The sequence below is a fragment of the Rattus norvegicus genome, chromosome 10 (assembly GCF_021556685.1).
Source record: "Rattus norvegicus strain SHRSP/BbbUtx chromosome 10, alternate assembly SHRSP_T2T, whole genome shotgun sequence".
NCBI classification, from domain to species: Eukaryota; Metazoa; Chordata; class Mammalia; order Rodentia; family Muridae; genus Rattus; species Rattus norvegicus.
The window spans coordinates 53,027,021-53,043,804 of record NC_141543.1 but is presented as its reverse complement, the minus strand read 5'-3'; the positions used below and the strand labels follow the sequence as shown (position 1 = coordinate 53,043,804).

The 16,784-nt window shown below is 38.0% G+C and overlaps 1 protein-coding gene across 51 annotated transcripts in view; it reads left to right on the top strand.

Annotated features, from left to right (window-relative positions):
• The window catches only part of Ncor1 (nuclear receptor co-repressor 1), a 142,897-nt gene that overhangs the window by 45,445 nt on the left and 80,668 nt on the right, over nt 1-16,784 (top strand). For 43 of the 51 annotated variants that reach the window (XM_087573865.1, XM_087573863.1, XM_087573870.1 and 40 more), the window contains exons 7-12: nt 5,796-5,852; nt 6,493-6,545; nt 6,878-6,904; nt 8,879-8,945; nt 11,655-11,827; nt 15,149-15,239. In XM_087573865.1, coding sequence (XP_087429991.1) covers nt 5,796-5,852; nt 6,493-6,545; nt 6,878-6,904; nt 8,879-8,945; nt 11,655-11,827; nt 15,149-15,239 — 468 coding nt within the window. 51 annotated transcript variants of the gene reach the window in all.

Genomic DNA, 16,784 nt, shown 5'->3' with positions numbered 1-16,784 from the left:
CCGTGTTGGAGGCTCTTCCCCCACTTTTTTTTTCTATTAGTTTCAGTGTATCTGGTTTTATGTGAAGGTCTTTGATTCATTTGGACTTGAACTTTGTACAGGGCAACAAGAATGGATCGATCTGCATTCTTCTACATGCTGACCTCCAGTTGAACCAGCACCATTTGTTGAAAATGCTTCTATTTTTTTTTCCCCCACTGGATGGTTTTAGCTCCTTTGTTAAAGATCAGGTGACCATAGGTGTATGGGTTCATTTCTGGGTCTTTAATTCCATTCAATTGATCTATCTGCCTGTCTCTGTACCAATACCATACAATTTTTATCATGATTGCTCTGTAATACAGCTTAAGATCAGGGATGGTGATTTCCCCCAGAAGTTCTTTTATTATTGGGGATAGTTTTCACTATCCTGGGTTTTTTTGTTATTCTAGATGAATTTTCAAATTGTCCTTTCTATCTCTATGAAGAATTGAGTTGGAAATTTGTTAGGAATTGCATTGAATCTGAAGATTGGTTTTTGTCAAGATGGCCATTTTTACAATATTAATCCTGCCAATCCATGAGCATGGGCGATCTTTCCATCTTCTGAGATATCTGTCTTCTAACAATATCTTCTGCACCAGCTGCCTTCTCTTCTTACTCTGCTATCCCAATTCACTTTCTCTGTCCTAGCTTATATCCTTTCCTATTCCCAGAAGTCTAAGAGACAACCAGCACTATGTGCATTGGTGGAGTACGTCCCTAGCATGGCCAAGACCTTAGTTGGCCCTAGCATCGCTATAACCAGTCTAAAGAGAGTGAGGCAACACTATCAGTACTTTTATAGGCAAAAAGATTAGATTGTTGTCAGATTTTCCACAATATTTTAGACCAGGAAAAAAAAAATGGAACAGGTTTAAGAGTCTTAAGGTATGAAATGTGAACAAATAGTAAGAAGCTTTATAGAAAAAGCCATAGAATATTAATATTAGTTAATAGCAAGAAACTAGAGAATACTGTTCCTTACTAGCCCCTCCTGAAGAATGGCTAAGTGAGTGAGTTTTAGGAAATTAAGATAAGAGAGGTCCTAGGATAAGAACTAGCATTATAGGCAGAGTTCATCTGAAGAACCAATTCTAAATAAGAGTCAAGAGTACATGATGGGTAAAGCTCTGTTTTTATCTAATGCAGATGTAGTAGGGCAGTAAAAAGTGTCAGAATGGGAAGTATATGAGAAATTCTTTAAGGTGTTCTGTGGAGTTATGGTGCTAAAATATTTGTATTGCTCTTCTGAGCCTTTTAATCTCAATGATATGTTCTACAGTAAATGAATAATTATAAAGTCCCAGGTGCTGGGGAGGTGCTTCAGTTTGTAAAGTGCTTGCTGCACAAGGTTGAGGATGTAACCTCAGATCTGGTCCCCACTGTTCCTGTGAAAATCTGTGTGTGAGCCTATTTACCTGTGATCTGAACACTGGGGAAACAGAGATAGGAAGATCCTTGGGTCTTGCAGGTCAGTCAGTCTAGCCAAATTAATGAGGTGCAGGTTCAGTGAGAGACCTTGTCACCCCTATCCTATGCAAAGCAATCAGATAGGACACAGGATAGAAGCTTTTAGTCTCCACATACACATGCACCATACACACTTAAAAATGTAAGGTGACAAAGAGGGAAAATTGAATTCATCATTAAAAAAATAGAAAGATAATCTTGAACTTCTACATTTGTGTATCTATTTTCATAGATAGTTGAGAGTCATATATAAAGTATACTCCTACGTGATAAATGTTATAAGCTGTTAAAGTATAGGCAATTAATTCTTAGTTTGTTGGGTTTAGAATGGGTACAGTTTATTGAATGGCCAGAATAAACTACATGAAAATGCATCTAATGAAGTTGATAGACAGTAAGGGAGGAGAGTGATAAGTATCACCTCATGCCATGCCTAGAGGAACAGACAGTTTGCTTTGTTTGAGAAGAGGGAAAAGAAAGGTTTTATGATTTACTTCTGGTTTTTAAGAAATAGTCTTCAGAGTCTGGTGGTGGTAGCACATACCTTTAATCCCAGCACTCAGGAGGCACAGGCAGGTGCATCTCTAAGTTTGAGGCCAGCCTCGTTTATAGAGCAAGTTCTTGGACATCCAGGACTACACAGAGAAACTGCTTTGAAAAACTAAACCAAACAAAAAAAGAAACACCTTTTGGGAGTACATTACTAGGGCTAGTGTCCTTCTTGGCCAAGTTTTGAGCTCTGTGTTAAACCAAAAGAGTGTAGCTGATAGACAGCTAAACTTGCTTTAATGTCTGAGATTTTAGTATTAGGTTATTTTAAAATAAAATGGATTCAGTGGTACTTATTGTTATATTTTAAAATAAACTGTTGTACACACTAAATGATTCTCAGTTAGTGAATGTTGTAGTTCCTTAATTGGGATGTGAAGACTGAAAATTATTAAAATCTGATAGAGAACTTAATATGTGTTTTTATTTATATAAATGGTTTCATTAGATGGTGAGATAAATGTTTCTTAATGCCCATCATCAAACCTGAAACTCCTTTTATACTTTTTCTGTTTGATCATTTCCTTTTGGTTTCTTGTTCCTTCCACAAACAATAGCCAAAATTGTCGTCTCAGTCTGAGACTTAACTTACAATATTAGAATTTTTTTTTCATGTGTGAAGAATGTTCTTAACTCACTCTTAGTAATTGTCAAAATAGGTTTTCTTTCAGATGCTTTTTGGTAGACCATACTACTAGTTTGTAGTTGTTCTTCTGTAGTTCTATAATCGTAGCAGGTACTCCTAGAGTAGTGGACGGGAAGCTCTTGGGGTATCTCTGCCAGCTCTGGCGTGCTGTCCTCATCACACAGTGTGAGACTACACTGTTTCCGCAGCTTTTTAAAGTGAATAACCTTGTCTGTCCTTATGCCGTAGGACAGAAGTATGGCATAGTAGCAGAAGTACATCTTTCACTTAGTCCTTGTGTAGTGGCTATAAGTGCTTCTTTCTGTTCAGATGGAAGGGCGTCCTGGGACTCAGAAGCCATGTGAGCGCACAGCTCTGAGTGGAGACAGTATCCCAGTGGAAGGGCGTCCTGAGACACTGGAGCTCAGGAATGACACGGCTCTTAGGAAGCCTCCTCAGCCAAGGGCTTGAACTCCCTTGGAGGGTACCCCAGCTCAGCTGAGCACAGGAGCCTCAGCCCTGCTCTTTCTTTCACTTCTCTCCTTCATTGCTTTTTCCAATGCTTCTTTCACCAGGCAGGAAATCTCAGGAGAGAGATTTATTGGAGGATCCAGGGTGTGGAGGGACAAATCCAGGGATGTCTGGCCTCTGCTCTCAGGAGTTGGGGCAGCAGGAAATTGAACACGAGCCTATATTTTTTTTTGGGGTGGAGATTTTCAGGGCAGACATTTCCAGAATGAGGATTGGTAGGCTTTCAAGTCCTGAGTTTGGAGAGCTCAGGGTTTGGTGGGTTTTCCAGTTCAGGAATTGGTGGCTTTCTTCACCCTTTTTTCCTTGTATCAGGCCTATAAATTAGGGTGGGAAGTCCTCAGCTGGCTTTTGCTGAGGCTCCATCTCTGGAGGAGGCTGGAGAGGAGGGTTCTGCCACTGTGGACAGCTCCAGCAGTGGTGTTTCACCAAGGCTGGAGGCTAAGGCAAGAAAGGTGTGGCCACTGTGGACCTCTCCTGTGAAGGCTGTAGGCTGAGAAGATACGGCACCTCCATTTTCATGGGAGACACCATTTTTGACGGCTCCTGGGTGGTGGGTGGGAGCATCTTACTGTAGCCTTAGGTTGGGGCAAAAAAGAGGGGCTGGCCACCACAGATTTGAGTATCTTGGGGACTACAGTGGCAGGCTCAGTACTATGGGAATTATGCTTGTTGTGGCTCAAGTAATAGACACCATTATCATGTATAAGAAGACTTTCCTTTATTTACAGAATTTGTGGGGGGGAAGAAAATTGCCTAAAAGGAGACCTATAAATCTGGCATCGGGAGAGAAACGTTACCTTGGTTCATGTTTAAACTTTAGACTTTAGGGATTTGTTTTCTCTCTAAATGAACTATTCTCCTGAACCATGTTTGGTTTGTTTAAATCAGTTTGAGTTGCTTTATCTCTGTTCAAATATACATTGCCAAAATATTTGTAGGCTCTCCAGTTTCAGACTAAAAATATGTAAGATAATGGTTGTTAATATTTAATGGAGTAGCTTGTGGAAGTAGTTTATATTTCGATTGGGTGGTTTGCTATAGAACATGGCACAGAAGAAAGAAATGTTGGGCTGAGGGCAACTGTGGAATCAGATCCCTCTCCTTCCATGGATTCTTTGGACCAGACTCAGGTCTTCAGGCTTATTCATCAAGTGCTTTTACCCACTGAGCCATTTCTCTGTCCTATGTGAGATTTACCAGAAAACTCCCTTCCTACCAGAGGGTTTCAGTGTTAAGTATTTTTAGTACCTTTACTCCACGTTGTTTAGTCTGTCTTCAGGCCGTCTAGTGTTGGTCTTACATGTGAAATGCTCTTGCTTTTTAACATCCAGCTCAAGTATTATTTTCTCTGTGAGTCTTTAGGGAATGTTCTTTCTATACTGGAATTGGTTATTTTTCCTCTGTTGTTTCCTTAGTGCCTAATAGGTGCCTGGCACACAGAACACATGCAGTATGTTTTTGAGGAATTAATTACTTCCCTGTGTAAACTTAGACTCAAAAGTATGTGAAAGTGTGAGAGGGATTTGTGTGTGTGTGTGTGTGGTGGGGGAGGATTGGTGGTCTGCAACCAACTGAACCGAGGGCCTAAGGCTAGGTAAGTAATTTTATTAACTGAGCTACATATCCAGTGCAATTTTATGATTTTGTTAAAAAAAATTTCGGCCAAACCATTCATAGGTTAAAACTTTTTACATTTATTTATTTATTTATTTATTTATTTATTTATTTATTTATTTATACATACATACATACATACATACATACATACATACATACATGTGTATTTGTGCCAGTGCATGTTGACATGGTAAATACACAGAGAGATGTTAGATGCTGGAGTCAGTTCTGTATTTGATTATGTGGGTTCCAGAGACGAGTCAAGGTTGTCACTCTTGACTTACCACTGTCTTCTTGCTGGCCCAGTTACTTTGTTCTTGGCAAGGTAGATCCTGTAACAGGGTACTTGATTTCAATTATTTTACTTTTGAAAATGGCATGTTAAATATGTGATTAAATTTTTATTTTACTCCAAGTAATGCTTGGAGTCAAACTAGCTATTTCCTTGTTCTTCAGTTATTATATATGTTTCCTTGTAACTAAAAAATAAGAACATTATATATTTATTTTGGAACTTTATGCTTTTAGATATTTATTAACAACAGCATGAATTAATATTTAAAATGCTTGGGATATATTTCCCAATTTAAATTTTATCCCTTCTCTCTAAATTCTCAATATTTTATTAACTTAATTGTTTAGATGTTGCTTTCACTACAGATACTTGGTTGAATAGAGATTTGAAAACAATAAGAATTACAAAATAGAAAAAAATAGAGATTTGGTTGAATTTGATAATAAAACTCCATGAAAATTTAAATTAGAGAATGCAGGTATCATAGCTCAGTAGTAGAACACTTGTCTAGTATGCATGAAACTGGTTCCATTCCTAGGGTAAGTGGGGAAATTAGAGTATTTCAGTATAAAGTAAGGTAAATCCAGTGTACATTAGCCTTATATAAGTAGTTCCAAATAGGCAGTTATTTTTCTTTGAGGTTATGTAATTTTAAATTATACAATACAATAATGTTTTTCTTCTTAGAAAAAAGCTGAAGAAGCTCATAAAATATTTGAAGGTCTTGGCCCAAAAGTTGAATTGGTAAGAAATTTACTTCTAATGTTGTTGGGTTTTTTTTGTTTGTTTACTTGTTTGTTTGTTTTTTTTTTAAAGTAATTTTCTTGGGTTAGATGGGATATCCATTTATTTTTGGTTAAAAGTTATGTGGCTGGACAGAAAGTCTATTAGAATCTTAAGGTAACTGAGTAAACTTGGTTACCTTTGCCTGAATTATCCTGAGCCTGCTTTGTCTGAACAGCCATTTGACCCCTTCAGGTGGTAGGAGGAGGAAGTAACTAAGGAAAGAGAAGTGAGCTAGCTTACTGAGCATACTGTTAGCATAAGGACAGTGTGTAAGGAAGAAGTAACTAAGGAAAGCAGACGTGAGCTGGCTTACTGAGCATACTGTTAGCATAAGGTCAGTGTGTAATTTTTGTTTGCCCTTGAAATTAAAAAGTATGATTATGAGTATGATGATCATAAGATGCAGCAGGTTTGCAAACTTTCTTACTGAGTAAGAAACAGTAGGAAATAGGATTACAGGGAAGCATGACACCTGAGGTTTTGTTGGGATGCTGTGATATAGGTCCACTTAGGAAATCTCACATTAATTAACATGTATTTCTTTGTTGGTATAACTATGTAGAACACCTTACACATAAATATGTCATTTATTTTATAGCCACTCTATAACCAGCCGTCAGATACCAAGGTGTACCATGAGAACATCAAGACGTAAGTACTTACCATCTTTGGAGTTCAATTAAAGAACATGTATTCTATAAAGAAATCATTGTTATCTGCGGACATTATTATAACATTGTAGGTGTGTTTTAGATTTGTGTAATTTGCTGTTGTTTTACTATATGTTATCTTCCTCTGGCTTTTTGGGGGTTGGGGTAACAGATTTGAGTTTCCGAGGCCAAAAAAAAAAAAATTGAAATAAATTATTGCATAAAACTAGCTGGTTTTATAATCTGCTAGTAAAAAAAAAGGTGAATACTTAACATCGAAACGGCTTACCTTGAGGCTTGAATTCTTTGCCTCCTGTTTTGTGTTTTTTTCAGTGGAGTACCTGCAAGGCGCATGATGAAGTAAGATAATGAAGCTTTTTCATTTAAGACTAGTGATGACACCGTCCCCCACCAAGCCACATCTGCCATTGCAAAGTAGAAGTGCCACGGATCATTTTATCATTATTCAAAACCCTATTCTAGGGAAATCCCTTCCATGACTCTTGCTAATGACGGTATTTGTAGACCCTTCTGCCATTTAATGTCCTGGTGCCTTGGAAGGCTCAGTCCCCTCATGTGGGTGAGGAGGCTGTTCCAGAATGTAGTTTGCTTTGCCTTGCTCATCCTAGAACCAGGCCTTTTATGGATACAGATCTTGGAATAAGAAAATAAGTGAAAAGTGAACTTAATTTCTTGATCTGATTGAAGTAAGAGAAGTTAGATAGGCTTTTTTAAAAAAATTGTTGTTTAATTATCATACTTTTAGAGAATTTTATGTGAAGTATTAATAGTTGGTGACAAAAATGTGATATTTCTATTTATTTGCATTTGAAAGTATATCCAGAACATTATAATTATTTACTATTACCGTTACTAATGAGCACATTATTATTTATATTTTTTCTTTAATTTCTGAGAATGTGTACAATAATTGACTACTTTGCAGAACTGGTGGCAAATATATTTGCATGGTAGTATGCATGACAACTATTACAATTTAGAGTTTAATTTCTGTTAAGTAAGTAGCTCATAATGAAAGTCATCTATTTAAGAATTTTTCTGTGCCATATTGCCATGGTCTTGAGAACCTTTAGGAGGACATTAGGCTGAACTCATAGAATACATTTTGATTTAGAACTACTTAGCTGTTTAAGTGTTTTTAAAAGGCGGATACCAGATAAGATTTAGTTGACTATTTTTAGTGACTTACCCCCCCAAAGCTTCAGTTTGTGTTTGTCTTCTCTCCCTCAATGTAAGCTGGAAAGCTGCACTGTTTGATTTATTTTACGTTCTCCACATTGCCTGTGTGTTAGACTGTGCTGAGATGGGTTACTGACAAGCTGACTTCACTTAAATTCTTAGTAAATATTTAACACTTTATTTCCTAGGTCACATTTATTTTTGAGTAGCATATAATTGTAATAAGAATAATTGGCCTGCAATGATGGTCCTACGGTGTGTTACTTTTGAAGTACGCAGATGCACACATTTGTAAAAACCATTCAGTGGCTGTTCATCAACTTTTGCTTTGTATGAAATATCAAGGGTACCTTTTACAAATTCTTTCTCTCTTGACTGCTTTGTCATACTCAAGCTATTGATTTTTCTATGCATGTTTGAGTGAAGCCAGTGTCATTGTTAATCCCGACAGATAATCCATAAATTTATTTCTACTTTCATTGACTTTGTATTTATCTCTGAATAATCAACTTGAAGTTATTTCTGGAAGTAGGTGGGGTATAAACATTTATATATTTGAACCTGCATGACATTGTTTTAGAAGATCACAGTGCTTCCAACTTAAAACAGTGGTGTTGTTCCATTAAGACATGTTAGAACATTGTCTGTCTTGTCAGATTGTTGCTCCATAGAGTCTGTTGTATCATATCTGTGCAAGAGAAAGCTTCTGTTTTGAGCAGAAGTCACCTCTTTCTAAATATGTTGATGTGCATTCTCCTTTTACAAGGGAAGTACCTGCTAAAGGTTTCTTTTCCCTTTTACTTCCCTTTCTGAGAGTATATTGAAAGATGCTTGTATCATCAAAATTCTTAAGAATTAGTTACCCCTTAATTATAATTTGAAAATAATGTTTTAAAATTAGATGCATGAATTAAAAATTCACTGTATTATCTTGTTATAGAATGGCAGGAATTTTAGTCCTAATTGGAAAAATTATGGAGTTTTATTTTGCAGGGTGAAAAATAAATTAAGATTAACTCTGATTGCACCATAAATTTTTAAGTGGTTTGCCTGTCTCCAGTGTCTGGAGAAAGGGAACACGTCATTAAGTTGTGCTTTTTCTTAATGTTCTGCAACCATATTTTTCTCTTCTAGAAACCAGGTGATGAGGAAAAAACTCATTTTATTTTTTAAAAGAAGAAATCATGCAAGAAAACAAAGGGTGAGGTCCTATCCTTGTTAACTGAAATTTGTACAGCTTTCCCATTCATGTCATTCAGGCAGTCACTTTCCCAGTAGTGATCGAGCCTTGGTTGTATTGAGAGCAAGAGCTGATTTAGAAAGTAACTATTGTATGTGTGACTTAAATCTGAGTCTAACATAGTGACACGGTAATACCACATTTAACATTGCTATCAAATTAATTTGATTAGTTATTTATGTAATATTTTCATTCAGCAGAATGGTGAGTAGTCAAAAAACAAAAAACAAACAAACAAAAAAAAAAAACCAAAGCTGAGTAGGATGCTGTGTTTTCAGTCTGTTAGGGCTCAAACAAATGTCGGTAAGTTATGTCATCCCAATGGGATCTTACTCGTCCATCCTTAGGGAAACTGCTTAGTCTGCACACTGGAATAGTTTCTCATTTAATTACACAGTTTGCTGTCTAATAGTTTTATGGTTATAATTATAAAAATTAAGTTTCAGAAAATTATTTTTGTAATAATTTTATAGATACATTTAAGTTCAGATTGTTAATGAAATGAAGTTCTTTGAACCTGTGTTAAAAATGAACTTTACCTTATGTTTAATGGCCTAACAGGTTAACAGTCATAAAGCACAAGAGACAGCAGCTTTTATTTGGTGTAAAATTTCTGTAGTTTATATTTACCAGTCTTATCTGTTAGATACTATCTAAATAACTGGGGTTGAATATTTTTTCTTCCCCCGAACTTACTAATATTAGTGAGAAACTAGCTTTTTTGTTCATTCATTTTATTGTATTTGTGGTACTTTTTAAATTACTCCTAGTGATATAATCACTGGCACATAAACTTTTTCATGCTTTGGAATAATTGTAGTTTGTGTGTTTATTGATTTGTTTAATAAGTGTTTATCAGTTGTGGATAGTGTTCCATGTATTATTCCAGAAAAGCAAGTCAGCTAGCCATGTCACTTTGCTCTTGGAGGCAGATATACCAGCAGGCAGGTTCAGTATTGTGATCATAATGTGAGGACGTGCACACAACTGACTACAAGTGTGTAAACCGGGATGCCTAAAGCAGATATGAAGCCAGAAGGGCCACTAAACAGGAAAGCCAGTACACTGCAAATGTCCATAAACAGAAGAAGCAGATTAAATAAGAGATCTAATGTGACAGGCTAGACCTGCTGAGTTTACAGTGAATGAGCTGGAAGTGGGAGGCTTGATGAGGATGCTGGGATTCAGTGGTACACTGTCCTGGAGGTCACCTTCACAATTTTGTATGAGATTCTCAGGTTCAGGTTTGTATTTTAATTGTCTACATCTGGGGCTGCAATATAGCTCAGTGGTATAGTACTTGCCTCACATGAATGAATCCTTGGATTGGATCTCTAGTACCAAATGAACTGTATGGTATCACATGCCTGTAATCCCCACTCAATAGGCTGAAGCAGGGAGATCAGAAGTTCAAGTCCTGGTTAGTTACCTAGTGGGTTTGAGGCCATCTCCAGATAGAGGAAACCCTGTATCAAACAACAAAAGAATTTGTATCTGGTTGCAACAGTGAGAATGCATGGGAAGACCTGAACACTGACCTAGCATGAGCCAGGCCCTGGCTTCCATCTCCTCTGCTTTGGAAAGCAACAGAAATGATGTGAACCACATTTACTAGACGATTGCTTCACTCTGGGTGATGATGGTGTTGACTTGAATTAAGGAGGTGGGAGGAGAGAAAGAGAGAAAACGTGAAGTGCACAAAAGGCAAATGGATGTTGGAAGGAGTGATGAGGGAATGGCGTGAGGAAGAAATACTCTTCTATCCAGTCTCTCTTAAGGTGACTAATGTTAGCAGTGTCCCTAAGACCCTTCTCATTTTCCTTTACCTGGTATCAGATATTTACATAGTTCTGTACCCATAATGGAGAGTTCTTCTGTCTTTTAAATTCACTTATTTAACCATAGTGTTAATTCTTGACTTCATGTTTTTACCAGATTTCTTTTTTATAATGAAGGATAAATAGCTAATTCCAGCCTTTTCTGTGCTATCAAAAAAAAAATTGACTAATTAAAAAAAAAGGCTGAGAAACTTCTAATGATAGAGAAACTGTTAAATGTGCATGTTTTCTCTGACAGTTTGGATAGGTACCAATACAATACTAGTGGTTGCCTTTAAGATTTATTGGAACAGTGGTTCTCAACCTGTGGGTTGTGACCCCTTTGGGCTCAAGTAACCTCTTTCACAGCAGAAGTTGCCTGAGACTATCAGAAAACACAGATGTTTACATTATGACTCATAACAGAAGTAAAACTACAGTTATGGAATAGCAATGAAAATAATTTTATGGTAGGGGCTCACCACAACATGATGAACTGAATTAAAAGGTTACAGCACCAGGAAGGTTGAGAACCACTGGATTAGATGATGAAATATGTAAATATTTTTCTTTTTCCTTTCTTTTTGACAAGGCATGTTATCAGGAAAATAAAAAAGCTTGTCAACCACTACTAGTGGTGGTTGTCAATGAGTTTGTAAATTTGTATAGTGCTAATGGTTAGTAAAATCTCCAGGGAAAGTATTCTTGGCGAGTTCATCTAGCTGAGTCATACAAGCCAAATGTACTTAATTTCTGTTTTCAATTTAAGAAATGGAATATATTTTAAAGGGTTAGACTTACCAAATCATGAGTTCAGTTTAATTGTTATTAATTTGCTACGGGTGTTTAATAGGAACAAAAAATCTGCCAGCGTTATGATCAACTCATGGAGGCATGGGAGAAAAAAGTGGACAGAATAGAAAATAATCCTCGGAGGAAAGCAAAAGAAAGCAAAACAAGGGAATACTATGAGAAGCAGTTTCCAGAAATTCGAAAACAAAGAGAACAACAAGAAAGATTTCAGCGGTATGTAGTTTGATATTTAGTAATTGTGATTTTTTCCCTTCAAATCATAAAGTTTTTTTTTTTTTACTTAACTTTGTATTGATTCCTTGTGAATTTCACATCATGTACCTCATTCCCACTCATAAATCCCTTCCCTTTGTAACTGTCTTCTACCCTTGTCCCCAAAAGAAAATAGAAATTTCATTGTGGAAGTTGTAGTGTGCCACAGTTTGTCTCACAGAATACCCTTTTGTCCAACTTTTTTGCTTGCAAATGTTCATTGCAATGAGGCACTGGCCTGGATCAAGGCCTCTGCTACACTATCAATACTGGATCCTCACTGGGACTCCTCTTGGATATCCTGTTGTTGTCCTGTGCTGCTTTGGATCTGGAGGATCAGCCCCTTCGAATGCTTCAGCTGTTCACTGTTGGGTAGATGTTGGGGTAGGCCAACTCAAAGCCCTGTATCTGGGCCTAGGTGTTATCTGAACTAATAATAAGCCTGCCAGCTTATTAGCTGCACCCACACCACCAGGGAGGACTCTTCAGCACTGCCTCAGCTAGCTCACCCAATGCTTCAGGCAAGGGGCATAGCTGGCTCTCTCACTCTTACGCCCTCTCCCGCGGTCATGCCAGCAGGGCCAGCTCTAGTGTGCTGCTCAGGCCAGGTGCAGGTGCTGCTGCAGGTAAGGGGCTGGGTGTTTTATTTTTGTTTGAGACGGGGTTTCTTTGTGTATCCTTGGCTGTCTTCAAATTTGGTCTATAGATTAGGCTGGCCTCAAACTCAAGAGATCTGTCTGCCTCTGCCTCCCTCATGCTGGTATTAAAGGTGTGTGCCACCACTGCCTGCAAGAAATTTTAATTTTGAGCCTAAGTTTTTTTTTTTTTTTTTTTTGGTTCTTTTTTTTTCGGAGCTGGGGACCGAACCCAGGGCCTTGCGCTTCCTAGGTAAGCGCTCTACCACTGAGCTAAATCCCCAGCCCCGAGCCTAAGTTTTTAAAATTATACTTATTATACATTTTTGGTTTTGTATGTGGGAGGGTCATGTGCCACATTAAATACTGATTGGAGGGGTTGGGGATTTAGCTCAGTGGTAGAGCGCTTGCCTAGCAAGCACAAAGCCCTGGGTTCGGTCCCCAGCTCCGAAAAAAAGAAAAGAAAAAAAAAATACTGATTGGAGGTCAGAGGATGACTTGTAGGAGTAGGTTCTGTGATTCCACCTAGTAGGATAAGCCCATTTTGTCAGCTTTAAGGATCATTTCTTAGTGAATTTAATATTTTCTGTATATTTAATTTGTATATCAAATCTAAGTGATTATTTTTCTTTAGCTATTTTATTTTATACATGTTAATGAATGTTTTGCCTGTGTGCGCGTCTGCACCATGTATATGACTGGTGGCTATGGAGGCCAGAAGAGGGCCTTGGATTCCCTTGGAACTAGAATTCTAGCCAAGTGTGGGCTGCCATGTGGGTGCTGGGAATTGAAGTTGGGTCCTCTGGAGGAGCAGCCGGTTCTCTTTAACTGCTGAACTATCTCTGTGGCCCTAGGTCTTTTAATTCTTTTTTATCCCCTTTAGAAGGATCTGGAGTAGTTCAGTAGCCCTGGCTGACTTGGTATTTTACTATGTGGCTGTGACCCTTCTGCCTCTATTTTCCAAGTGCTGGCCTTACTAGTTCCTCTGTGTCACTATGCCTAGTTTATGCAGTGCTGGAGATTGAACCCCGGGCTTTGTGCACGTTAGGTAAGCACTCTGCCAATTGAGCTAAATCCTCCCCCATCTTAAGCTTCTAATTCTTGAAAGTACTAATTTTTTTTCAAAATGATAGTTAGTAAGAACAGACCTGAATGTTTCTTAATAATCAACATAATGAAACAGCATGAAATTCATTATTGAGTCAAGAAATTGTATGGGGATGAAAAGATGGCTCTGTGGTTAAGAGTACTTGCTCTTCCTGCAGTACCCAGGTTTGGTTATGTGATCTGATGCCCTCTTCTGGCCTTTGTTGTTTCCAGGCATGTGTGTGGTACACAGACATAAATGTAGGCAAGACACCCATGCACATAAAATAAAAATAAGATTTAAAAAAGAATCTGGAGGGCGTTTAGTAGATAATTTTTGATTCATGTATTTATTTACTTTAAAGACAGAGTCTTTTTTATGTAACCTTGGCTGTCCTGAAATTTGCTATAGAAATCTGTCTGTCTTAAGTCTTATAGAGATCCATCTGCTTCTGCCTCCCTTGTGCTGGAGTAAATCACACTTTGTACTGTGAATTGCTTTTATGTTTAAAGAATAGGTATGAATGAGACCTCATCCGTGATGCCCATACAAACTGACACACATCTTAAAGTTGATTTTATTTTTTGGTAATTTTCTTATATTTTAGAAATGTGCAATGTTTTTTTCCAAGCTTGCTCTGCCATTATTTAAAATGTAGACAAGAAACAGACATGACATTAATCATATATTTTTTTAATACAGGTTCCCCATTCCTCATTGCACTATTTTACTAGAATTTATAACCTTTTTGTTTGTCTTTTTGTTTGTGGTGCTAGTGATCAAACCCAGGTCCTGATATACATGTAGGGCAACACTTTACTGAGCCGTATCCCCAGTCCAATGGGTAACTTAAATCTCTTAACATTTAAGTTGTTGCTAATTTGATAGTGACTCATGCATACACCTCTTGAAAGTATTCACTGAATTTCAGGGTTTGTTTTTTTTTGTTTTTGTTTTTTGACTTTCTATTGGCTTAGAAAATAATCCTGTTAAGAGTGATCAAGGGAGACACCCAATATCTGCACACATTTACAGGCACACCTGCGTTACAGAAATGCCGCGCGCGCACAGACACACACACACACACACACACACACACACACACACACACACACACAATGTCCCATTCTGTGTCCTATCTTATGGACATGGACATGATTTAGATATGTCATTAATGAACTTAAGAAGCTGTAGTTATGGACAGACTTATGCATGCTCAACCCAATATCAGTCAACATTCCAGTTAGCACCAATTGAACTCAGTGGGTTACACAGAAAACTAAACAAAAAACCAGTAGAGGTCTTAAATGGGAGGAGAGAGGAACTGGAGGTGGATATGATCAAGATGAATTGTTCATGTGAAAAAAGTTTCAAAGAATGATTACAAAATAGTTTTAGAATTCTCACTTTAAGCTAGGCAATGACATGAATGCCTTTAATGCTAGCACTTGGAGGCAGAGACAGACAGATCATGAGTTTGGAGCCAGCTTCGTCTATATAGTTCCAGTATTCATACATAAAAAGCCTTTAAACATATTTGTATTTTTTCTTCATATTTAGAGTTGGTCAGAGGGGAGCTGGTCTTTCAGCCACCATTGCTAGGAGTGAGCATGAGATTTCCGAAATTATTGATGGCCTTTCTGAGCAGGAGGTAAGAAAATTGATTAATTCAAGTTAATTATTTAAGCATTTTAGTTCTGTAGCTCAGGGGGTAAATGTTTACCAGTGTGTAGACAAGGATACTTTACGTAATAGTGCTTGAAGTTTTCTAGAGACTTAGGTCAACCATTTCATAGTTTTAAGTAGTGTGATTAAATTTTTTTTACAAAGATTCTGTGTCAGCAAGGAGATCTGGGAAGAGTTAAGGAAATAGCTCTGGTAGGCTGGGAGGTGGCACATGACTTTAATTGGGAGGCAGAGGCAGGCAGATCTCTGTGAATTCAAGGACATCCTGGTCTACAGAACAATCTCTGGGACAGCCAGGGCTACACAGAGAAACCCTATCTGGAGAAAGACTATCTGGAAAAACAAAAAACAAAAGAAGAAAGATGCCCATTACGGTGTGAGAGACTAGAAGGGAGGGTGGACTCCGTGTGGAAGGGAGAAGCAACAGGACTGGAACGAGCCTTGGGTGACACCGAGCTGCTAGCTCCATCTCTGCAAGGAGGGAAGGAGCATCTGCTTTGCTCGCCAGAGGGCATAGTGAATTGAAGTAGTGACGTCTGTACATCAGTGTACGTGCATCGTTGGGCAGGTAAATTGTCCCAGGCAAAGATGGTCATAGTAAGCTACAAAATTTGAGTGAAAAATTACCACTTGGAGATTAATAAAACTAACCCAAAGATGAAGCTGGAGACGCGCCCCAGTGATGGAGCACTCTAGCCGTCTTCCAGAGGGCCCGAGTTCACGGCTCAGAACCCAGCAGCAGGATGCGCACAGCACTTTAACCCCAGCTTCAGGAGCTCTGACTGCTGTCTCTGGCCTTAGAGGGCACCTGCACTCACATGTCATGCCCATAGTTTAACAAAACAAAACACCTGCTCCTGTGCTGCATGCCTTTACTCCCGAAGGCAGGGGCAGGCTGGTCTCTGTGATTTGGTCTACATAGTAAGTTCCAGCTCAGCTGGGACTGCTTAATGAGACATTGTCTCAAACACAACAAAACAAAAACAATCAAAAGCAAATAAGGATAGTGTCTGGGCATGGTGACACAAGCTTTTTTTTTTGGAGCTGGGGACCGAACCCAGGGCCTTGCGCTTGCTAGGCAAGCGCTCTACCACTGAGCTAAATCCCCAGCCCCCAACACAAGCTTTTAATCCCATCACTTGGAAGACAGAGGCAGACTGATCTCTGTAGAAAAAAAAAATCAGGACCCAACGTTGTCAAATAGAGCCTGTGATACAGGAGACTCTCAAAATAACAGCAGTCTTCAGTTTTTCTATGACAAAGACCAAAAGTTATTTACTTTTTCTTTGATACAGAGTTTCTGGAATTTTGTTTCAAAAATTGAAAGTTATTTTTGCTGTGATTTTCCCCTAAGGATAATTATTTATAGTTGTACATTTTAAAAATAAATGCTATGTGTAAATATATAGATACATAAGTAATATGTAATCTTTTAAGGGTAGAGTTTTTTGAGAACTTAAATATCCAAGTAGTAATTCATTTGAAAAATTAAGGTAGATTTAGTTTAAAT